Source organism: Stigmatopora nigra, chromosome 13 (assembly GCF_051989575.1).
Source record: "Stigmatopora nigra isolate UIUO_SnigA chromosome 13, RoL_Snig_1.1, whole genome shotgun sequence".
NCBI classification, from domain to species: Eukaryota; Metazoa; Chordata; class Actinopteri; order Syngnathiformes; family Syngnathidae; genus Stigmatopora; species Stigmatopora nigra.
The window spans coordinates 3,457,980-3,484,547 of NC_135520.1; the positions used below are offsets into that span (position 1 = coordinate 3,457,980).

Here is a 26,568-nt window from a genome sequence, read left to right on the forward strand (position 1 = left end):
TCTATTAATACAAATGATTTAATAAGTGAAAAATAGACAAAGATTTTTATAAAACTCTATCTTTTACCCTTCAAAAAGGAAGTGGTATGTCTCGATTTCTGACCACATGATTGGATCTGTGATTTCTGACCACATGATTTGATCTGAGATATTTTGATTATACCCTTACTTGAATGAAGAAAACATGACTTTATAAAGCTGTCAATATTTTCTACCCATAAATATAGAAAGACTAAACCCCAGTGGACATGTTCAATAAAATTTTATTGAAAAAAAGTACCAATAAACAACTGAAAAATCCAGGAAAAAGATTTGTAGAGCAAAGCTCCATATGTACAGCATATTGCACTACATAAACACATTGTCTTTTACTTCCATAATATAAGAACAACCCAAAAAAAAATACAAATATAAACACAAAAATGAGTGCACAGTAGAGTCTCGAAAACACACAGTCAATGTTTACAAAATTGCTACATTTTCGCTGGGTCTCCTTTCTTGGTATACAGAGAGTGTGTGATAATCAAGACTTCATTTAAAACTGAGCAGTTAAAGGCATATTCCAGGGTTCTACAAAATACATTTACACTTGATCCGGTCTGTAAAAAAGAAAAAAGAAAAAGGGGGCAACAGAAAACACGGCAAGTTAAAAACAGTGACTTGTTTTGGTTTGCTTTACACGCTGTAAAGAGCTGTGCAAGGAATGTTAAACAAAGAAAAATAAAGATAAAAATGCCCTCGATGTCGCCGAGTATTGAGGATCCTCTTCTTTATTAAATCACGTCCTCATAAAAAACAGACAATTTTCCGTTCAGAAAATACATCGGAAAACGTTGACAACGTGAAGAAGGAATTTTATCATAAAAGAAATGGAAAAACTTCAAATTTATATAAAGTGGACTACAAAATTCCAAGACACCGACGGTTTCCGTAAAATACAATTCCCCCCTCGCCGTGTACGAAAATGCGCGGCAACGGCATTGTAACAAAACGTAGGGGGCGCCGTGGCAGATTGTTTCCCTTTCCGAAAAAATCAAACGTCTAAGCCAACTTGGCCGAAAAATGGCCGTTATGAGCTAAAAATGAACGCTCCAAAGTATACTGTACATCATATATGAACACACGCCGTAAAAAGGGACCCATGGGATCTACAGAAAAAAAGTACTTTCCAGTGCATGTTGATTACAAGACATTGATCAAAAACATCGGGAATTGAACACATAAATCAAGACCCTGTGACTGAAAAGAAGATTTAAAACAGGAGTCGCCAATTCCCCCCGTTTTTTTTCCGGGTCTTGGAGACCTCTAAAACTAGAGTTGGTGACCCTTGATTTAGAGATGCGTTTTTTTAAGCCCTCTCTTTAGTGGTGAATGGTCTTTCATTAATGAAAAGACCAATGACATTAAAATTAATGCCTACATTAAAACTCCTTTTTAGAAAACACACATGGGGGAGAATCATCTGAATGGAGTGGTAATGAAAAATGCCTGAATTGGGCAGGTCCGGCCTTAGAAAATGACAACATTTAATACTCCACCCTAAATCTATTTTTTAAGGATCAAACAAGCTCCCCTTGGATTAAAAAAATTCAAAAAAAGATGGGATTAGGTTCGAATAAGATAAGTAGCTGTCATTAATTAGGCAATTGACAGGGAGGTAGCCTTTGTGAGTTGAAAAATAATCTAATCGTTGTTAGTTATGGTCCAATTCTGCTTTCAAAGTTATCTAAACAGTGTTTTTGTTGTTGCTTTTTGGCACGCTAGTGACATGTTGGATTATATACTTGCTGTCATTGAGTTTTTGTATTTATATTTTTTTCACAATACTAATTTTAAACCAAATCGTCGCTCTTTATGACAGACTAACGGCTATCGCAACTTGAAATTAGTAAAAAGGCTCGCCACGATAACGAAGGGTGGATACAGTAGAAATGAGCAAATATACACAAAAAAATGGGAAAGAAAATAAATAATAAGACAAAATAAATTACATTAATGAACAAGAGGTGTGTTTCGACAAGAGCGGTACGAGGAAGACTTGGAGAGCCAGGGGTGGTGCGGTTGTAGGAAGGGTCGGTTTGGGTGGGTTTTTTAGGGGGCTACAGGGACTGGCTCAGCATCGAGGATCCGCAGGAAACTACAACCACATTCAGTGCACATCACACTCCTCCTAACTACACGCTCAGTAGCCCCCGTCGCCATTGACTGACGACTCCTCGGTCGAAATGTACCTTTGTTTTAACGAAGAAAAAAAGACTGAAGAGACGAGGTTTCGTAATATGTGGCAACACCGCTTATAATCGGACCTCGGCCTGATTCTCAAGGTCGCTAGTGCCCCACAAAGCCTTGTCCCTGAGATACGCTGATTGAAAAAATGTTTTTTGACGCAGTGATCAACTTGACACATTGTTCGGAACGAGTAATTACAGACCCTGATACTTTCAATGCTCCCTGGGTCCAAAAGTTGGACTGTGTTCATCGGTAGGGGATTAAAAAATTAACTAAATCTTTGACAGTGTCCTCAAGACAGAAGTAACAATAACAACTACAGTAAATGGTGGTGCTGAATTTAAACATCTGGATCTGAGTACCAAAAACAATGCGAGGCTTGGCCTTCAGAATACAAAGCATGGTGTAAATCCCATGAGAGTGGCTTGAGTGGATTGGGTTTCAGACGCCAATCGTTGGGCGTGGAAAACCAAATCTACTTTCTCTGTCTGGATGCCAAACGGTGATTGGCGGTTTGCAACACTGATCGAAAAATGGGGCGTTGGGGGAATAAAATTGAGTGAAAACCTTCATATGAGATGGTTTGCTAACAAGTGGCAGTCTTAAAGGGTGTGCTAGTGCAAAAACAGTGGATCCACAGCTCCACTTGAAGGGCATGGAGGTCTGCAAAAAACACGGCCAGGAGGAAGACAAAAAAAACCCAGGATGGAAAAAATGATCTGCTGCCCTAATTGGAAACGGGACTGGCTTGACGAAAGTTGTCATTTAGTGCACTTTCCACAAAATAATCTTTAGAAACATGGATAGGAATACAGCAGATGGCTAGTATGGACAAAAGTATTAGGACATAAAGACTATATGTAGTAAAAAAAGAAAGATGTGAGTCTCAAAAGCTCCAAAACTTTCAAAAAATACTTTTTTGAAAGTTTTGGAAAGGTTTTTAAAGGAAATTGAAGGGTAACTGACCTTGGAAAAAGGCAAAAAAATAGCAGTTTTTCCAAAGTGGCTGGTGAATTTGGAAGTGTAGAATTGCATCGAGCTATGTCTTGCTAAAATGACAACTAGGATTCAAACTTTAGAAGTCTAGCCAGAATTAAACAGTGATGTGCCAATACTTTTGTCCATAAAGTGTTCAAATTTTGATCGGTTCATAATTGTTACAGTCTAAAAAGATCTGTTTGTGTCAAATTTAGTTCTGGAAAATCCGCCCAAATGTGTGAGATGACAATTCATGTACAGAAACTGTGAAACTAAAAATGACATTATGGTAAATGAATGATTATGAGAGGAAAAATATTTAGAAGATAAATGTAACCATTAAGTGAGGTGCAAAACGCGTTTTTTTTTCAGAAGTTGCCTCTTTGGAAATCATCAATAATGTGGTTACATATAAAAAATGTCACAACGTTAATAGAAAAAAAACACACCACATTTCCTCTTGTTTTCTAACCATCGCGTAAAATTCTTTCAATACTCTTCGTGGCAGAAAACATTGAATAAGGCATTCCTAGGGTTTTGTGTGGAGGTCATCGAAAATGAATACATTGTGAAGTGCAAAAAAATTCAACTAATGTACTGTACAAAACTACGACACCGCACTTCTAGCAAAATATGAAAATTGTCGTGTAGAGGAATCTCTGGGCATCGTGGCATCTTCTGGAAAGGAAAACCCTCCCCTCGTAGAAAAAAAACTTGCTCGTCTCCGTCCCGCGGTGACCTAGTGAAACCTTTTTGCGTTTTAACTACTCCCCCAACCCCGTAATCAGACAGACCCGTGTTCGATTTGACAGTGCCATCGGGAGTCCACTTCTTGGAGGAGACGAAAAAACAAGACGCAAGGGGGAAGACCGTCTCACCTCCGTCTTGCTAAGAATCCCGCGTCAAAGAGAAGGTCCAACACGGCCGTGGCCAGTCGCCACCACAGCGGGCCTCGGATCCTATGGTTTCGATGATACTGTAATGACAAATGGAGAGCCACGTCGATCAAAAAATGCCGAGTCATAAATAGGCACGTTTGCCATCAGTAAAATACATAGTTCTAGATAAGCTTTTCTTTAGGTTTGATTGGGATTTAAGGCTGTAACTGTTCACCTGGAATTTATTGAACCATTTCAGTTTTGACATATTTGACTTATGTTTGATTTACAACAGGCGAAAGACACCATTGTACAAAAAATAGCCTTTTTGGGCGCCGATAACGCAAATTATCAGATCAGTTTGTCCGATATATGCTAATCTCTCAAAAAATAACTAACATTTGTGAATTCCGATTGTTGCTCTGAGTATTCAAAGCTTAAAGTTTGCTTGTCCACTCATAATTTTAACATATTATGTTTATTACAGTTGTTTATTTATATATAAAACCCAGTGTGTCTTTTTCCAAATATCAATGTTATTTATTTACACAATCTCTACTGTTTATACATATATTTTTTGTTTAAAAGGACAGCGTTTGACGTATTTTGTTGTCTGCCCTTTAGTACCCAAACATAACTAAAACCAAGCAATTCAAAAAGCTAACCAAAATTCCATTTTCCAGCGGGTATTCCCAATCGTACTGTAAAATGCGCGCGCACGTTTCTAATCTTTCTGGCAAAGCCCAGCAGCAGGATTTCAGGAGGAGGAGGAGGAGGAGGAGGAGACTTGGGATTTGCCAGCCAATTGGACTGCACGTGTGATTAGTAGGATAATACTATCTCAGTCATTGAGAAGCCCAGATAAGATAATTGCACCAAATGGGATTAAGGAGTTCTTGATGAGAGGCAGGGAGCCTCTGGGAAAGATGTCTCAGCAGCACGCAGAAGCAGCAGCACAGTTACAGTAGCTCGCTCATCTTTGGACGAAAGGCAGACACGCTCGATAACGCCAAGGCCGTTTCAGATTGGAAGGGTTTCTTTGTGTATTTTTTGAAAGCCTGGGATATTCGCCAAGTGTAATTGAACTTCTGGGCACAAGTCCCGCCAGGTATTGCTAATGAAAATTTGTAATATTCAGCACCAGGAGAAGGATAGCGTTTCATAAACATGTTTTCGAAGTGTAGATATAATTCATTGTTATTGTTTTAACATAAAATCAAATAATTTAAGAACGATTTTGAACTTTTTGATTATATAAAATATATTTTGGAATCTGGAAAAACTGCATGATTGGCAATCCAAGGCTCACAATAACATATAAAAGTATTATCGATACTGGTTCAGGAAATCCACTTACCATTGACATTACTGTTGTAGAGGGAAAAAAAAAAACATTTGGCAGAAGTTAATGAAAAAAAACTAGCTTTGCATGCAATGCCTTATCGTGGTTAAAACTAAAAATGAAATATATATGCATAATGATAGCTCTCGGTTTGCCGTGCAAGCTGGAGTTGCTCAAAACAATCTTTCCAAGAAAATAGTTTCTCTTAAAAGTTGGCTATTGTTTATGAAAGTGAGGTGATTCACATGACATTTGCTTGGATGGCGTCCAAAGCCCGTAAGCAAATCCAAGAAATGGCGTTTAAGTAAAAGCTCAGAGTGTCTCTATTAGTTATAATTATGTGATAAACATGTTCAAAATATTGCTTAATCTTGGCCAACTAACAGACAAGATCTTTCTATCTATGCCCAACTACTACAGGCCTGTTTTTTAGGGGTTAAAAAAAATAAAAATGGGAATTCTGGGAGAGTAAAATTTAGTTTTGCATGATTAAGGGTACTTTGAGTCATACTTCAGTTAATGAGGTCAATTTGACACATCAGAACAAACTCATTAAAACTGTGTTTTTGATTTCACCACAGAATTAAACAAAAGTCATGTCATTGGGAGTGGCATAAACCCACAATACCTAAATAAACAATTAGCAATTAGATGTTTCTTGAAAATATTTGTCCTTAAGGCCCTCACAGTGTAAAAAAAAAACCCTCCCATCCCATAATTCTAATAAAAAAAACCATGTACTTGGGTGTTATGCTATGGAAGAGTTAAAGCAGAGGTCTTTATCATACTCTTCAAGTATGTTTACTACAAGAAAGATGAGTAAAAAATTCATCCTTATAAACAGAAACAGACTGTTCTCCCGTCAATGACCTTTTGTCCTGTACTCCATCGAGCAAGGGAGAATGACACTCAACCAGAAAAAAAACCGAGGAGGCCTGTCAAAATGTAGAAATAACTCATGCCAACAACTGTCAAAACCAGGCGCTAAATTTAGCCGGCAACAGCGGATCAGAGTTTAGCCAGATGCTCGACATCGTCACCCCAAACGCTGAACCGACGCGCTTTATCGCTCGCCGTTCCTTATCTTTGCGGCCGAACTGACTCCGCCTCCGAGTGGGCGAAGAAAAACAAACCCGATGACGACTATGGTTGAAAAAAAATAAGAAATCCTTGCAAGTACTTCTCTGGGCCACCTTTGTATTTGTCTTTCTTCCCGTTTGCAAAGTGCTGAAGCAGCAGAGATAATGTCACATGTACGGCGGGGTAAAATATTCCAGCCTGCTTTCAACACCTCCTATCGAAATCACCAAGGTTTAAAAAAAAACCCACCAAAAACAAAACAACATTGGTCCGAAACCCAACTCCTCGCAAGCTGTAGCCGTCTTCCTGCCATTGTGACTGTCATTATCACTCCGTCTCAAATAGCCGGCTTGGCTAATGTGGGCAATCCTCGAGGGACCTGGGTGTCCCCTCTGGCCCCTTCTGACAGAAGAGCAATTTATCTGTCAGCATCCTCCGGCGCTCTTTCGCTACCTAATCCCTGCTTTTGCCAAGGGGGCCCACCAGCTCCCACGGAGGACCCCCAATGGCCGCCAGGCAGACCCGATCCATCAAGCAGATGGCGGTTCTGGTGCTTGGAATGCTCAGGGACAAGTGTCTGAGCTGAATAACTGCAATCGCCCGCTGACAGGAATGGAAAATGGCGGAAGGCAAGTCAAAGTAATGCCAGGGGGAAAGCTAGATAGGCGGTCTGGTGAAGGGTACCAGGACATGTCGTCAGTTTGTTTTGAGTTTTTAAAGATTTAAGCCCAGAGAGGAATCAGTCAATCAGATATGTCAACTCAATCAAGAGTCAACAAGGGGAGAAATAAAGTGGGAGTTGAAGAATGGTCAAAATATAGAAGATTTAAGGGAATAATGATGAGATTGAAGGCAAATATTGTTATTTTAAAGGACTGAGAGCGTGATATGACATGATTGAAGTCATTGTGTTATTTATTTTTATGATGTGTGGTGACATATTTGCAAAAAAAGTACTTTTAGGGTCGCATGATGGGGACAAAGTTATAAAATGACAAAATTAAAACTGCTATGTTGCTTAATTTTTGCCTTTTGTTGTTTTTTTTTGTCTGTTTCACAAACTATCTAAAAAAATCTCATTTTGCCGTGAAATTAGGAAAATTAAAGTAATAATAAGAGAACAAAGTTATAAAATAACATGATTTAAACTGTTGTAAGGCTGATTTTGACATTACATGATGATTTTACCAAAAAAGAAAAACAGTATTGTGACGCGAAAGTGTGATCGAGGGAAGTGAGAAATGTCCAAAATCTGATAAACAACTTGCGTTCATGTATGAGCACGTGGCAGCTCAATCAAACTAATTGCACAACCGCAACGCAGAGTTGGAAAAGCAATTACTAAGTACTACTCAAAACCACACACACACACACACACGTATACAGACAGTGGGTTCTGTGCACGGTGCTCCATTCTAATGACTCCAATTTCCCTATTCTGCTTACTTTACCGCCGCACGGCCTTGTCATTCCTCTCCTTCAGGATATGACCTCACCTGCGCTCGCTGACGTTTACTCGAGTGGCGAAGGGGAACACAAGCCACTTCCTCTGCTCAACCTTTGTCGTACGACTGCACTCCAATAATCCTGGCGTAAGATCTGCGTGTCACTGTTGCCATAAATCACTTTTTGTCGAGCAAATTGATTGGTGAGTGAGAAAATCTGATCAGAATTTATCGCCTTACAATTATACTTTGAATAGTGGGTTCAAGATTGACTAATGATTGGCGGGCCGCTTTAACGTCAACTTGATTTCACGTGGACCATTTTAGATATAATATTTATTTTTTAAATTTTATAAACAAATTAAAAGAACAGGATTAAAAGCTTTTTTTAAAATATATTTTTAGATTTTACAAAATGATTTTTGAACTAAAAGACACAGAAAAAAAGATATGTGAGCAATCATAAATGAATTGATAGCAAATGTCAAAAATAATATTTGGTATTGGCTAAAGAGAATTTTTCAGATTTGGTGCCCATTTTCTTAGTATTCACTTTGGAGCCTTCCTACTGCTTTGTCATTTGAGGTTAATCCCCCCACCCTTACGACCTCATTGACTGTTACTGTATTCCCCGCGAGCATCCCCCACCCCTTACTCCCTAACCCACATGTGTGTAGACGTCTTATTATGGTTTCTCGGCTGACCACTCCTCGCCCAGTAAAAGGGGCTGACTGGAGACTCCCTGGAACCACAGCTGCTCCCCTCGGACTCACGCGTTCAGCTTCAGGTTACATGTTTACACACTCCAGCCACTTCTGCTTTATTTGTGACTTAAAATATACCTTGAAGCAGTTGTGCAACAGGACACTTATACTTTGCAAAAAGAAATCTAAAAAGACTTGCGTCACACCGTCTCACACTTTTTTAAAAAACCCACCGCACAAAACACAGAAAAAGTGATGCTGTGCGACGCGGTGACTTAGTGGACAGTGTCACTCTGACCACAGTACAAAAGTTCTAAGGCCAAGCCTTCTTCATGCCAGCCGTGTCAAATTCAATTCGCTATGCGGGATTAATGAAACTAGATCGCATTTTAAGGTGTTTTCTGAACTCATTGGCTCTCATTGAAGGCGCTGTTTTGACGGCAGGGGGCGGATTAACGGATCTGATTGCGGGTCGGAAATTGAGCAAAGTGTAGTAATGCGCGCAGTAGATTAGACAACTCGAAAAACGTGTTTTTATAGGCGCCCTGGTCGAAAAAAAATGAGAGTATTTAATTCTGTAAATTAGGCCGTGCAACACCTACGGGCCACATGTTTGACACCCTTGCTTTATGTTATTTGCCTACTTCACAGCCTGCAGAAGAAGAAAAAAACAGACGAGCGGAGAGTAATAAACAGGAAGAGGAGGCAGGGGAGGGCTTGGCGAGATGGGGGAAGGGCTGCCCGCTCCAGCTTGTCTTTAGCTTGGGAAGGAAGGGGAACATATACACGCAGCGTCTCTCCAAAACAAATGTGGAGCTGACAAAATAAAAGTCAAATAACTTTTGACCCAACAAGTCTTTGCTGGACTTCAAGTGGGGGGGGGGGGGGGGGGGGGAGATATTTACAATATGTGTGTGTAGTAGATGGGCAATTTAAAAACATAATAAAGAAAGAATGGATGTTGTTAATGTGATGCACTAAGTGTTGCTCGAGTTGGCGTGGATGATAATCGTCAATACTATTGATGTAATTAATCAGGTGTGTATATATATATATATATATATATATATATATATATATATATATATATATATATATATATATATATATATATATATATATATATATATATATATATATATATATATATATATATATATATATATATATATATATATATATATATATATATATATATATATATATATATATATATATACTACTGTGAGAATGAAATTACACAAATATGGGATGGTTAAAGTTATCTAATCTAATGTAATCTGATTTAATGACATCGGCTATGCTTAACATAGGATCCCCGTCCGTGTATTTAGTCTGTTAAAGTAATACAGACTAAGTGCAAGTGAGACGGTGATGCATAAGTGCACAAGTGCATTAGTGTTGTGTTAAAATAATTATTTAACAATGTCAATTTAAGGGCTTGAAACCAATTAATTTCGTACGTAGAGGTATACCATTTGCATCTTTTACTCTTAAATTGGGATTCAAATGTCAGCACTAGTGTTATTAGTGTTTGTGTCATTTTCTCCTCACCAGCTGTAACTGTTCCCGATGAAACTGATCTCCAATCAGCTGGAGTTTCTGACCGATGCAGGCCTCGACACTGCGTGCCACTGGCCGTCGATGTTGCCTCTCCATTGCGTCTTGGCTTTCCTCCCGTCTTTCTTCCTGACCCCCGGCGAGTTCAAAATGGGCCGGAAAGTGCAATCGAAAACCTGCGTTACCTGTTGAAAAGTAGACCACCTCCATTAGTATCATTTACCACCAATACCCAATGACTTTTTCATGGGAGAAGGCAGTCTCTACTTGCCTTCAAATGAAACTTTCTCCCCTGCACTATTTTCTCCTCAGCCAATCACAATGAGTCATCCCACTGTGTCAAAAGTCACATCGTGCAAGTTGGGTATCTATCGTCGCTACGCCGCAACCCGGCAATGATTACTTGTGAGGTATATGGCGCCATCGAAACTTTACAGTCACCGATAATCAGTTAATCATCCCTGTGGTGTCTACTCAGTCACAATAGCAACCTGGCGCCTTTTGAATAGCAAAGCAGCTGGGTACACTCCACGCACGCCATAAAAAGAAGGCCGCCATCGCGACTATCGGGCGCCATGGTTTCTCACGTTTTGAGTTTTACAACCTTGCCTTTCGCCATGACTTTCATCTCACCGTAGAAGAGTGGTCTTGGCTCCTCCGCGATTCCACAGGGCAGCATGCCGTTAGCCGACGCCAGGACGGGGCTGCCGGGTGTTTGCGTAGCCCGTTCCTCGCACTTTATCTCCTTGAATGTACTACGCCAGAAATTGGGATCTGGCTCGAACACATCATCTTCCTCATCCTCCATGCGGGTTGTTGCACGCTGAAAAAGGTTAAGAGGAAAATATGAAATGGATCAATAATTTGATGATGATGCCTTTCTGAAGGCCTCATTAGTAGAATAGACAACCTATGTGTGTGCTGTGATCAATAAAAACCACAATGGACACGCTGGCTTCTCTTCATGGAAGGATAATAGTTTTGTTCCCTTCACTATTTCAACCACATAGTTCACTGCGGTCAAAAATTGGCTTCTGAGGTAAATGAAATCGAGATTTATGTCAGTCCACGGTGACCCCAGGCATAACTTGCAACACAGAAGGTAATGAAATTAGTTTCAAGTGTACATTGACTACAACTTTGAAATAATAATCTTGCAACTCTGCAGCCAAGAGGCAAAAAAAGGTGCGATTCTCCAGTGACGTTGATTTATTATGCTCACCTCTAAGTCAGTGAAAAAGTCAAAGAGTTATCAAAATATGGTTGAAATACAAGTTGCTTCACCAACTAATCCCCTAGCCGACATGGAGTTGTAATACAGGGTTATACTACTACCACACCACCAAATTAGGGCTCACAAAAAAAGAGTAATGACAGTCTTGGTGGAAAATGTTCAATCTCTCTCTCCCTACTTTGGGCTGTCAGTTGGCCAACTCTCTGACATGAAGTTTTCATTTCTTCACCCCACACAAGCAGATCATGTGTTCGACCTTATGATATACAGTACATTACGGTATACTGTGTGTACCTTCGCAATCAGCACTTTGAGTAAAACCACTCCATGCTTTCTTTATACAAACATAAGGCAAGGAGGAGAGAATTGGGATGAGCCAGAAAAAAAGAAAGGGAGAAAAAAAACACTGCAGATAACCTGAGTTGCTCTTTGCACGCAGTATTTGTGTCATGGCTCCCCCTGCCGTAACACACAATGCAACCAATAGAAGATGATGGGGGGGTTGTTGACTTTATTTATGCTCGGCGAGGACGCTTATAAGACGAAATAATATGAAACTGATTTTATACTGACATGTAAACTGAGAAAAGGCATCATCTTTTCCATCTATTTGCATTCTACGTCTACGTACAATGAAAAAAAAATAATGATTACACTTAAATTAGATATATTTTAAAAACTGAGCCCAGTAATTTAGGCCAACATTGTTCAAACACTATTCTAACAAAAAAAAAACATATGACCGATATATCGTACCAATATAATCGTGTAATAAATAAATCGTGCAATACTATGGTAATGTTACTGCAATAAATAAGAGTAAAATACTATATATTTATACATCAATGGCTTTTAATTGCACTGAAACACCATCACCACATATTATGATCTTAGTTTCATCTTCAGCCTGACCTGACATGTAAATTTGATCCGATCAGATAAATTTAAAAGCATTTTTTGTGTTAATAACATAAATGCCGGTTCACCGGTGGGAAATAGAAATGCGCCAAACAGGTACCTACCAGTTGCACAGTCCTTGTTGTTTATGTGCACTTCAGATCGCAAATGAAAAATAAAAAAGAAGATCGGACGTAAATATCCTGCCAGATCAGCCAAGTTTAGCCCGTATCTCCGCCACGACAAGTTCCATTCTGTGGGGAAAACGGCTACAAGCCGATTTCATTTCGCCGACGTCAGCTCCAAAACTAACTCCGCCACCGGGGCGTGGCTACGCAACTTGGTAAATAGAGTCTCTTAAAGGCGCAGGCATTTTTGTCGGACAACTACAGTAGCCGCAGGCGGGGAGTGCACTTTGCCCTTTAAGAGTCATTCGCCGTAACCAATCGTTGACTTTGTTGTGATCCCGCCCCTGCCATCGCGTATTCGGACACGTGGACGGGAAATTCCCATTCTCACGCGAGCTCTTGCACGCTTCTACTACTTTAGTGTGCACAGTGAGTGCGCCTGTAGAAATCCTGACATTGCCCCATCCATGAAATATTCACTATCACTTTCTTTTGTTAAAATGATTAACAAATCAAACAGATCTAATAAAATTGCCACTGTGCCCCAATACAAGAAAGGATAGAATCACATTTATGCATAAGTCAGTGTAAACAGCATACTGAATATGTATCATCATGAATTACTGAAATTGGCACAAAAAAAATGCAATGGCTTACCTTCTGTTTCCGGAATATTTACCCATTTTGTGCTATTGAGAGTGGCACATTCAAACCAGAATGACAGTCTTTGACTGTAGATTAATTAGTGCCATTGGGAGCGATAGACTTCCAATCTGTTGGGACAAAATACAAACAACTGTCAACTCCGATTCAGTTTTTACAATTATAAAATCATTGTTACTAACAAGCGAGTGTGCCTGTTAAAATGACTACATTGTCACATACAATAATATTTCCTTTTCATCCTCCATCTAGGCCAAGCAAAATAATTAAACTGCTCTACATTGTCGTTGGTATACAAATAATAAGAAAACAAACTTAATTAATTCATCACTCATTTGACTCTTTACTTTAGCCTTCGGCCGTAAGCCAACTCAGTGCTACTAGAAAGGCATTCAACCTAGCTGTCATTAATAATGAATATAAATGAACTCCTTGTACCTCTTAACATTATATAAATAGACAAACTTGATGTGTTTCGAGCTCGTAGAAAACATTGAAATCCACTATCACATATTACTTAATAATAAATAACTGCAACTACACCAACATGCTTTTTGACATGTGTTTTGAATGGTAGATCGCATCTTCCAAAACAGCCTAACGTGGACGCCCGGGAGCTAGCGAGCAGCCATCAGTTTATGTTACATCAGAAAGAGGATTTCTCAACAGCGACGCCCGTGCATGCACACTTGCGGATGCCAACGCGCGCTCACGTACATAGGCACCAACACGCGTGGCTGCACAATCACACGCCCTACTTCCCTCCGTAACCTCAAAAGCTTATTCTCCCTCCTGATATTTACAGTAGCAGGGCACGTGCGTCAAACACGTGCATCGTTTCGCCATCCAAAACAAAGCCAGAATCCTGCCCGGAAACTGAAAAGAGGCGATTTCATTCGCCGGTAAGGGGACAACAAGCTCTATGACAACCGCGGTGTACGCATCCTGATTCCTAGTCTCGTTAGATGAGAGACGGTGTGGCACACTGACCCGATGGTGGAGCTGGCGCTGTAGTGTTGACCTGATAACAAAGAGGAGGTTTACACTAGGGATATTCAGATCACATATTTTTGCACGCGAGTTGAGTAGCTTGATTTTTCCAATCCGATATCAAAGAAATGTATTAAATAGGGAAAAATAGCATATCTAAATTCCACCCTGCAATTTGAACAAAGCCATCCTAGTAGCAAAAACATGTTTTATGCAAATCGGTTGCGATCAAATTGCATTTTTTTTTAAAATAGACTTAATTAAAAAAGTATTTTCTTGATTTTTTTTTTTTAAATATTGCCGCAGGACATTTTCTCTTTGTTTGCTCCAATAGTGTAAGTACAAGTAGAAAGTATAATACTGTATGTGTTCAGGATTATTTTCTTGTTTGAAACATTAAAACCATTCCAAGTGTAAAAACTGTTTTTTGAGGGATCATGTTTCATTGGTGGTGATAAACATCCAATCCAGTTTGACCAGTTTGATTGCTGCAAATCCTCCCAGTCAAAATGGATTGGTCAATCACAGCCAATGAGTTAATACTTCAAAATAAATTAATGCATTTTTAAAACCTGATCTTTTTTTTCCACCCAATTCCAATCCCCTTAAAATGATTGGGCCTGATATCCAATTAGATGATTGAATTTGAGACAACATTACTTGTCAAATGAACAATGGAAAAAAAAGCTTGCCATTCATTACTTTTAATGCATTTTTCCCGAAATTCCAAGCATACTCCATTGCAAAGATTAGCGAAACCAGATCATCATCCATATCCTAATCTGTATTTCAATGTTTGTAAACAATGACTCGTAGATCCATATACAGTAAGCATAAATGTTAAACCTCTTAACAGATTATGTTTGTTATTGTGTCATCAATGTGATTTGTTGTTTTAAGCCTATTAACTGCTGCAACTTTAAGACTTTGACATGCAACGGTTGTGTGCAACATACTGTGTTTATATCTTGTATTTGGAAACAGTCTGGAGTGGTTGCTGAGTAAACTGGAGTTACCCAACAGTGAATGAAAAAAGTAGATTGGAGTATAAAGGCCTAGGAAGTGTTTTTCCCCCTAAATCGTGAAGTACAAGAGCATAGTCTCGAAATGAAGTGAGGCTACCTGATCTGAGCCTTGTAATTGAGAAGACTAGGCAGCCATTATGTGTCCTCATATGGCTGAATGACCTCCTTTCAAGTAGCCGTCTAAGGTTTGAAGTCCCACTATCACACAATTTTACACACTAATTAAATCATAGTTTTGATGAGTGTTCAAAAATAAACTATCAAGACTCACACAGACTTTTAACTGACTTAAAACTGTCCCAAAATAATAATTGATGCAACATTGTGGATGAGCGGTCTTAAAAAACAATGACGTAAAGACAGAGGGCATATGACTCAGTGGAAAAAGATCATAATCGTTGTGTTTCTCATGCAATGTGTAAGAATACGAAATTGAAAGTGGGTAAAAGGAGGAAGTCATTCCCAAAGAACAAAAGATTTTTACATAGTTCAAACCAGAGCAACATAATATTGTTACTCATCTTGAACTCCATTAACATGTCATCTACTCAATGCAATATATCTTCCTATTTACGACCCTCGATTTTACAAGCAATCATGGTGATGAATAACTAATGATTTATCATCTGCAATTAAAACTGATTTTTTTTTTACTGGTAGACTTTTGGCAACGTCAACTAAATCCTTCTTATTTTGGTTTCCGCGTCGTTGTAAACTACTGCAGCAAGCCTTCATGCCAACCATCTAACACTAGTATGTTTTTGTGTAGTTTACCTCTAAAAAGAAACAAATTCATTGTCCACATTTCATTATAGGCAAAGAAGATGACCTATAAAACCTCCAGACTGTAGGGACTGTATGGCAACCACCTTGTGGAATTCCTGTGTGTGGCTCCAGTTTTTTTGAACTAGTTCTGCAATGTCTTGATAAAGTTGTAATATAACCTAACATACTAACAATTTCCCCCCAAAAATGATTGAATTTCTAGATATAAGAACTAATTGCCACAATAATGACACCAAAACGTAAAAGGACGCAGTTGGACAAAGACTGACATCAACTCAAATTTTCTGGCAAACACCCAAATAGGATTAAAACTGTTATTTGCATTTTTTTGGGTTCATTGTTCATAGAAAAGGACTGCGGCTTGTGGCTCCAATTTATCGAATTGAGTAAATTAACCCCGAGGTGCGCCTTTTACTGCCCTTAATGAGTATTGATTGTATTTAGCAAGGTTGCTCACTCATTTTGGGCTATGAAGATAATCAAGAACACAATGGGTTCGGCCAGGCAACATGCACAGACTTGCATTTAAAGTCGGCGCAATTGACCACTTAACAAAGCCAGGCTGTTTAATCTGCTCAGGGACATTTAAGACACGTAGCCTCAAGACGGGCATGTCCTCACAGCTGTGGACGCGACTCTACGTCGCCCTACGAAGAGCGCAACGGCGTTCACAGACTCGCAGGCGGGTCGAGCGAAAACTCGGATCCAAAGAACTTTCTGAACGTCCTCAGCGTGCACATTAAAGGACGTCACGCTGGCCCTTGTAGACTTTGAAATGGTGATATGGTGTTCTGTGGGATTTTCAACACGCTTTCAACATGATATCGCCAGAGGTTAAACTACAGAGAAGATCAAATAAAAGTAACAAATAGCTTAATATTTAATCACTTAAACAATTCATAAAAAGCTGATTACCATCATAACCGGCAGCTGTAATAAAAATCTATTTGTTTGAAGCTTCATTAACGAGATCAAGGATGTTCAAACTTTTTTTTTTCTGAGGGCCACTTTCAAAATGAATTAAATGATGATGACAAATGATAACTTTTATTTGATGAATAAATGATTGGAATCAGAAAAAAAAATGGTTTCTAAACGTATAGTAAAAGTTAACTTTTTGGTCAAATTGGATTGGATGAGTTAATGGCTACAAGCAACAAAATAATATTTAGAGTTTAGGAGGACACATGTGTCAAAGTGGTGGCCCACGGGCCAAATCTGGCCCACTACATCATTTTGTGTGGCCCGAGAAAGTAAATGATAAGTGCCAACTTTCTGTTTTATGATAAAATTCAAATGAAGATTGTAGAATTTTCCTGTGTTTCCTCATTTTAAATCAATAATTGCAAAAATGTGTACTAATTTGTATGTCCAAAAATAATCTATCGATTAGCACGATTTACAAAACTAACCATTTATTAATTGATTAATTTTGGCAGCCTAGTTGGAGGACAAAACTGGGCATTGGGCCATAGTTTGGACACCACTGAACTGGATTCTTCAAAGGCTATGTCGGTATTGGAGGTCTAGCTTAGAGAATGATGAGTGCCATTAATAACATCTCTCATCAGCTACTAATTACGCTGCTGTGGCCTAGAATGGATCCGCTTTCAACTTTGTCTTGAAGCCACCAAACACTTTCATATTTAACCGCACATTGTTGTTATCTAGGAAACGGAAAGAAAACGCTTCATCTGATAGGGCAAAAAAATGTAGAGAAGAATCATTGAATAGATAAATCATAACAACATAATGCTTCCATTGGCTCAAACAGAGATATTTTCATTTCAGTCGTTTCAGGTTGAAAGGACAGCCAACAAAAACAAGCGCTAATCTTTTACCACTACAAAAACGGCTAGGTTTGCTGACGTTTGAGCTGACGTTGTCGTCACCTGCCTCAGGTGTGACTTGGATGTCAAATATATGAGTCAGCCAACCGCCTGCCTTTGTTATTGTCAAGAAGGTGAAACTCAATACTGTACAGTGACTCATGCTCTTCAAGTAACCTGCAGTGCAGTTAGTTTGACAGTAAGCAAACACTGTCGGGTTGTCATCTCGCCATGAGAGCGCAATACTTCAAAATGACAGAAATTGTTCATTTTCTTTACCACTTAAATCTTAAATCAACCCCCTGTCCCCAAATACAGTGAAAACTTTCAGGTCAAACACAATCTGTTCTGAGATTCTGGTCGACCTTTGAGAGTCTTTTAACTTTAAATATTTTAGGAATAAGTTTGATTACTTAACATTATGCCTATCAAAACATGATGCTATTCAGAGAGGTGTATTTAGGGATAATAAATAGTGTATTACCAGTATTTTAACCCTCAGGTTGTTTGCACAACTGATACATTGCATTATCAACACAAATATCAGCAATGAAGTGAAAATAGGAGTTCGAGTATGCAATTTTTAACTGCACAAAAGAGTAATTTGGTTTTGGAATGAAATGGTTTCTTTAATGTTAGTCTCAAGGCTCCATATTTTAGTATGAGAGGGGAAAAACAGATCTTTTAATCCTCATGATAGTTTAATCTAATTGGCAGGCTAGTGTTTGTCTGATTTGCAAATCCTTTTAAGAGCCACTCCGTGCAATTTGTACTTAACGCTGGTATGGATAATTATCCAGCGCTTGTTTATTCACTTGTAGGACACAAGCCAGTTGTAAGGAGAGGAGACACTTTAGAAAAATTCAGAAGCTCTTCAAATAAAAAAAGAAAAATACATCCTTATGTTTTCATGAGCCGCCTCCAATTTGAAAATAACCTACAATGGAACACAACATTCTCTTCTATTCCGATTTTTTTTAAAAGCTACTTATATTACACATACACTCAATGCTCATGATATATTTAATGTCATCAAATACAAATACTGTGTAAAAAATAATAATAATCAACCCCTTTATGCCAGAATTTACTTATAACACAAAGCAAAGATGGAATACTATTATGAAATACTATTATAAAGAATTATATATATCAGACTATAAATTCAAAATATAGCAAAATGTTGAAAATCCTAACATATAATAAAATAAGGAATAAAAGTAAAAACATTTAGAAACATTAAATAATTAAAATAATGTTTTAGTTTTCCCCAAAAATTGAAGTTCTAACCAATTCCTATTGTATCTCTTCAACTGCACAGCTGTGCCTAATAAAATGGCCATCAAAGGCACGAAATAGTATATAATTCATAGCATTGGTGACCTTAAGTGCCAGATTCACCTTAGCTCCAGCGTAACATCAGATTTATTAGCAGCAAACGTACTGTGTCTAATGAGCTTTAGGCCGACTTAATGGTTCACTTTACTTGAGTCGGAGGCTGGACGTGGTCGAAGAAGTGTAAACAAAGCGTTTAGGTGTCATTTGACCTCGTGCGGGGGACAAGTAATCAGCGTGTGACCTCAGACGTGCTCGTCTCTCATTTCTCGGTGTAGACAAGAGGCCAGCAGAGAAAGTCACCCTTCCATCTCCACGCCACAAAACAACAACCAACTCACACAAACAGCTGCTCTAAGGAATTATCTCCTTTTCTCAAATTCCACAACTCTGAACATGAAACGGAATGTTTCGACACATGGAATATTCCAAAGGTGTCGCGAGCATCTCCAGCCGTAACGCTGAATAATTCATTCAAGAAAAGCAGCCTGATAGAAAATCAATTATTCCTTCTTGAAGTGATTTTCAGGCTCCTGAAATATTAGCTGTGGGAAAAAGGAAAACGTTCCGTATAGGCCAAGAGAATATACTCCTTAATGTATATTTCATTAAAAATTTACACTAGCGCCACAGGGAAGCGGGAAAGTGCCAAAGTATATGTCACAAATACACGGAACCACGCTTGGGTTGGGTCAGGCGGGGTCACGAGGGTCGAGGTGACCTCGAGACAGCGTTACGTGAACCCCCCATGATCTAAAAGACAGCACCGTCAATCAGACTGGACGTAAACAACAACAACAACAACGGCGGCGGCCCGGGAGAATTTTAGAGGGCCGTTGCCGTATTTGCCTCGACCTACTTATCTGATATTGACCATGGAAAGATGGCCGGCTTTTTACATTACGCCTAATGGTCTCTAAGTGTTCACCGCAGAAAATGGACAGCATCTTTTCATGCGTGGCCATTTTTTTGGTTCATTTAATAGAAGGAGCTCATTATGACCGTGCTGCGCTTTGTTGTAAGTGCTTTCGGCGATTGATCTCGTAGTCTCGGATGGCAATCAATGCGCAGCCTTTAAATCGGCATGATGTATTAAATGCATTTGTGTGAGACATAATGGGCAGGTGTGAACGACAGTATTTTCACAACTCCTAACCAATACTACTATGGTTTCATCTCTAGATTGTGTATAAGAGCCTGCTCCAACTACTACCACTACTACTACCACTACTACTACTATTATTACTACTATTACCACTACTTCTACTATTATTACTACTATTACCACTACTACTACTACTACTATTATTATTACTACTACTACTACTACTACTACTACTACTATTATTATTACTACTACCACTACCACTACTACTATTACTACTACTACCAGTACTACTACTACTACTCCCACTACTACAACTATTACTACCACTAATACTACTACTATGGCGCCTTATATACATTCATTTTCAGAACTGCTTATCCTCGCAAGAGTTGTAGTGGGTTCTGAAACCTATCCCTATTAATTTAATATAATTTAATTTAAAGCATGCACACTTTATATAGTATGAATTAATGTTTTTAAGATAGGACCATTCATTGAAGTTGTGCCTTCTAGTGTGGAAAATAGGGTTAAAAAGAGAAGCCATTTCTAATTGCATGGTTTTTACTTTCAAATTGCTTTGTTCCCTGCCTTTCCTCTTCAAATGATGTCATTACCAAAGCTTTGTTAATGTGTGTGAATATTTAACCCAGAGAAAGGCCGTTTCAGACAGGATGAGCCAAACAAGGAGTCCCATCACATTCCAGGAGTGCGATGTGACCAAGTGTTGACTCCCCCACGAGGAATCCCTTTGATTGTGCTTATCTGCGAGGCGATCAATACGTGGCGCGGCGCTGATAAAAGAACAGCGCTCGCATCAAAGCGCCGGTGTGGCACAAACAGCAGGGAAAGTCCTAAAATGTCCATTATTAATAGAGGGGAAGGGTCCCCTTTGATATGAGAGAGAATTTGGATAATGAAAATCAAACAAAATCCAGGAGCAAATAACATCCTTAGGGTATTAAACAAAAAAAAATCCTTTTCAAAAGTAGGTTTGCAGTCCAGCTTAAACCAGCTTCTATTATTGTACGCGGTCAGTAATGTAAGAACAAAAGACGAAGGGAATCTGCTAAAAATTTCAGACGTCGCAGCTGCGAGGAGGTTGAACCTGTCACCCCTACCTCCGAATAACCCCGGTCGGTGTCTGTCTCGCCACTATACGAGCAGCCAGAACCATTCGCGACGGATTCACTCGCACTTGAACTCAACACGACCGCCGTCCATGGCTCTTGATCAATATTTCCATCCCGGAGTGAATGGCGTCGTTCTTTTATGTTCGAATTCGGGTTGTCCGTCGAAAAATGTTTGATCCGACTCCATCTGAGCAGGCTTTTGATTGTCGAGCGCCATGATTTATTGATTGCGAGGGGTTATGAGACGACGTCATTCTCGTGTATCTGCATAGCGGGAATGTTAAATATGCATGGGAAAAGATTCAGTGTATGGATTAACATTCATATTTAATGTCTGACTGTCCCATATGGTGAGTGAAAGAAGAAAAATACTTCTTTGTGTTTCTGCCCTTTCACTCGCCCATCGGCAACTGCTGGCTGTTTTGAGTCCTGCTGGGAAGAAAGTCGGCGAATCACTAAAGTAGCTCACTGAGTGTTTCTGGGTCATTCTTTCCCGGGAAGTTCAGACGAAGGAAGATTATTGATTTCTGGCAGCAAACGAATGTGCTGTGAGCTTTTTGCTCGACTCCCACCTTGAGTTTTTGAAGCTCTTCTACCTTTACTACTGCGAAATGGAAAGGGGTCACGTTTGTTTATTTCGATCTGACTAGCGTTAAAGATTGAAGATGAATGATTTAAATCTTTGTCCATGGGATATGCTACTTTGTATTTAACCCATTCTTGTTTGTGACAACTGGAGAGTGACAGTATGTCAAAATGGGGTTTATGTATATATATCCAAATATTTTGTTCCAGAAAAAGTTTTCGAATTGCCTGCCAAGAATTAGATGGATTGTTTTCAAAAGGTGTCAACAGGTTGTTAGTTATTTTTTTTCAAGAGTCTAAACTCATTGGATGCCATTGATGATGCGAAACGTCACTTTGACGAGATTGGGTCACTTACAGGTCACTACATGTTCATTTTAAGGGAATTACGGGTCATTTTCGATTGATTTTTGTGCCAAATTCTTGGGTCACTTCCTGCTCAGTGACCCAAAATCAACATAACGTGATCTGTATGTCTCAAAATCAACAGAAAAAAACCCCGAAGTGCCTCAAAATCAACACAGCAAAAATGAACATTATAAATACAAAATGCCTTTAACGCCCATAAACAGACTGTGATGCAGACATGCCAACCACTCGCCCACCGTGCCACCCACTCTTCATTTTGTTAGATTATTCAAAAACTCTCCTTATCACACCCGTAGTATTCCACTCCTAAACAACAAACAAATTCACACCTGTCCTACAATTGGCTATTAATAGACTCCCGAATAATTTGCTTCCATTTTAACATATTTAAGGTGTTAATTATTAGCATTTACAGCTGAAAGCAGTCACCGGTGGGGGTGTCTCTGTGGGGATTCTTTCCCTCCAGCCATCCCCACTTGGCTAATCTGCTCCTTTTGACAAGCTAATGTGCTGACTCTGGGATTCTCCAAGCTCAGCAGGAAGCTTCTGGCCACCTGCAAAAGAGGAATGATCACGCCATTGTCCTCAACAAAGGGAAGCCGTTGAGGTCTGGAATGATGGCTGTTTAGGTTTCCCTTTGAGCAGCGAGGAGGGCCGAGAGATTGCTTTCAATCAATATAGTATCCCCCCCCCTGACCCAAGACCCAAAAGCGGGGGCAGTTGTCACGTCCAAGCTAATGAATAAATGGGTTTTCAAATGTGTAAGCAGCATTCTGAGAAGTGGTGACAGGCGGGAAATCCCGCTATTCCCACTACAGAAAGGGACAGCTGTTGTGTCTCGTGTTTACAATAAACCCTGCGACCAGCAGCACAATTCAGACGACTGTAAACAAGACGATTGCGTGAGTAGTTTGAGACAAACTAGGTTTCCATTGCAAATGCGTAAATGTGGAAAGACAGCCAGGAATGGCACGTTTGCTTCCCCAAAAACAAATTGAGTCACCGCACTAAGACACCAGCTTAGTAAAAAAATATTACTCTCTTAAATCAATGTAAATTAGTGACGGAATTTAGAAATGTCAAACCTTTCGGGAGACCAAATGTGCTATGAAACGGTGGCCAGTGAAGCTACATTCCCAAAAAAACAGACCCAAAGATAACAATAACATGTAAAATATATATTACAAAAGGTAACCAAATCCACAGCTACTGACATTGTTAAAAAAAATGATGAAAAAGTTTGCCTCTGCATAGTAGAAACACAAATCTGCAGACATAATCCAACTTCCATGTATTAATTGTCATCTATTGTCAATTTACATTCCTCAACCATGCAAAACCCACAAGAAGAACTTCCAAACCCCACAACAGTGATGACTAACCTGGAATCAAAGCCTCGACCCCAGAAACTATGAAGCCGACCCGCTAACCACTACCCCACCGGACCACCCACCCACCAAATAACTTATGAGCAATAATATGATTATAAGATCTTTCAAATGCAGCGGACTCTGCTGCATTCAACCTCTGATGACAAATTTTGTCCTTGGGCGCAATGCCAGGCCGGCCGGGATTCCTGGCAGACGCTGCTGGGCAGACAGACAAATCAAACTGCTGGCAGCACTTCAGACAAATTGCAAACAGTCTCGACACAATAGCGCAACACAAAGAGAATGACGTCATACTGTCTGCTGCCTGGCAGCAAGTGGCACTTCTGTGACAATATTACACCAATCAAAAGAGGCCGTTTTTTTCCAGAGACGGCGGCTTAACCACAGACGGCCGCCGCTAATAGGGGAAGTAAAGACGCTTTGAGTCACACACACTATCATTTCAGTTCAAATATCCCAAACAATTCTGTCTGCTGGATCTAAGATCCTCTACCCACATGATGAAATCATCATTTTACAACTGTAGTGTCCAAACTACGACCCGCTATCTTGTTTTTATTGCACCAAATTGGGGAAATGTCATTTATTACGATCGCCAGATAGTGTAGTGGTTCTTTGGCCTGAATTTGGTGTGGGCAGTATGGGTTCGATTACCGCTCGGTTGGGGTTTGTTTGTGAGGGTGAATGGTTGTGCCTTGTGATTGGTTGGAAAGCAATTTGGAGTGTGACCTGACTGCTGCCTGGGGTTAGCCGGGCATAGGCTCCAGCACCCCCCTGGGGTCCTGATGAATTGAGCTCTGTTGGTGGGAATTTTCATGACTTTTTTGCAGTCATTGGACTGATTTTTTTTTTCAAATATAGGGTTATAGGGATCAAAATTGTTTGGTATGAAATGATTGGTGATGATAGGGCGTCCAATCCAATTTGATTGCTGGAGTGTTCCTTGGATTGTCAATGGCAACCAAAAAAATTCATCCTCACCCACTTGCTACTGTGACAACAAAATTTCCGAATACGGGATGAATAAAGTTATCCAATCCAAAGTGTCAATATATTTAGACATTTCATGTTGGTCCTCGTATCCTTTAACTTTTTGGAAAGCAGGCCTTAGACAAACATATTTTTAAAATAGCTTTAGTTCTCCTAAAGATCAAGAGGTAATACTACAGACACAAAGCAAAAATGTGAGCAAACCTGGTTTTAGCACCTGAATCTCAAAGCTGAAGTCAACATTTTCACGTGTACGTGAAACAGTGCTCACCTCGTCACCTTTGTCATTATCTAAATAAAAGGTCATAAGCTCCCCCCAAAATGTCCCGGCCTCCCCCCCGATGAGCCATCATCACCTGTGCATCCACATTCCTGCTCTTTTATTCCCAATGCCTTCACACTCTGCTGCTAGTTCACACCTCTATTGTGAAAGGGGTCCAAAGTTTGTGATGTTCACTTCTGCCGGCCCCCTCCCGAGCCCTTCACACCTATGTGTGGTCCCACCAACATGCAGTTGATTACCTCAACATCACCTCCATGTTCTGCTTCCCCTCACTCATTATACTGACAACAATGTCTAAAAATAAACGTATTTTCTGGAAAATCCAATTTCAATATGAAATTCTATTAAAACTAAGTTACACTTTAAAATAACAAAACAATGTAATTTTAGTGTCTTGATTTATTGTGCACAAAGCACAACCTGGTAACTCTTTTGTCCTTCCTCGCCACACACTTGCTGGAAGCTCCGAAATAGCGGCATGATGTGAGGTGCAGCTGTGATTGTGCATAATAAACAGGCTTAAACATGCAGGGGCGGAATAAAAACAGGTGCACATCACACAAACAGCACCAATATACTGCATTCCAACATAAGACCAAGCAAGTTGCTCTTCCTCATGTATGCCCTTCATCTCAGATCCACACAGCGCCCAAAAAAAAAGTAATCCCATTACACGGTACCCCCATACGACATTGGGGAGAAAAACAAGGGACATATTCCTCAAAAACACCCTACCAGCATCCATTCTACAAATCAAATACTATTTTCCAATCTATGATGACACCATTCCAAACAATACTCATATTTGCGTCTGAATACGGAACATTTGCGTTTAGGAACCCTTGAGGTGAGCCTTTGTGACAATTACGAAGTATGTTGTGCAGAGGATGAGGTCACCAAGCAAAAGCATAGTCGCTTTATCTCACTGTCACTTTCTTAATTGGATAGACAAGCTGGGTCATATCTCTCTTCTCTAAAAAGATCTTAATCTGCTCAACCGGATTGGTGCGGACAATATTTCAACCTCAGTGGACAAAAATATTGACTTGTGTCCAGATGTATGTGGAATGACTTATAAGATGACGCAGTCCCTCTGTGGTATAGATGGCGGACGATCCGTCGCCTTTGGCAAGTTCACGGATAGGGCAAAACAACCAGCTATGATCAACGTCCGTCCATCGGGCTCTAGCTTTGACCCATTTGAATTCTAATCAAAAAGTCGCTACCAGTTGTACATCAACCCTCCAAGTGATATGATGAAACCCGTGCAGCTGTTAAGTTGCACAGCACCGACCTGAACTGAATTCACAGGGGAAAGAACTAAAAATGGATGCCAGATCGTGGTGCTGCTCTGAAAAAGAGAGCGACGGCACCAGGGCGAGAGGTCCATTAAGGGCCATCAAATATTCATCCGCCATACGGCGCCAAGGCTCGACTCTCTCCCCGTTGCGGCATTAAAAAAGAAAGCCCGGCAAGAAAAATGTGACGCTGTCAACAACAACAAAGTGAGGAAGCCCGCAGCGAAGCACCAAGACACAGATTTAATGAGAGTTTACCTCAACCCAGTGATGCTGATTTATTCATTGGTGAAAGTTGGCAGAGCTACAAT

The 26,568-nt window shown here is 39.8% G+C and overlaps 1 protein-coding gene across 1 annotated transcript in view; it reads right to left on the reverse strand.

Annotated features, from left to right (window-relative positions):
• Positions 1 to 247: 247 nt before the first annotated feature.
• Positions 248 to 26,568, reverse strand: part of bmf1 (BCL2 modifying factor 1) — a 56,829-nt gene continuing 30,508 nt past the window's right edge. The window contains exons 4-7 of the mRNA XM_077730913.1: positions 12,473 to 13,248; positions 10,850 to 11,039; positions 10,211 to 10,401; positions 248 to 4,183 (exon numbers count right to left, since the gene is read on the reverse strand). Of these exons, the coding sequence (XP_077587039.1) occupies positions 4,082 to 4,183; positions 10,211 to 10,401; positions 10,850 to 11,024 (468 nt within the window). The 5' untranslated portion in view covers positions 11,025 to 11,039; positions 12,473 to 13,248 and the 3' untranslated portion in view covers positions 248 to 4,081. The remainder of the gene's footprint in view (positions 4,184 to 10,210; positions 10,402 to 10,849; positions 11,040 to 12,472; positions 13,249 to 26,568) is intronic.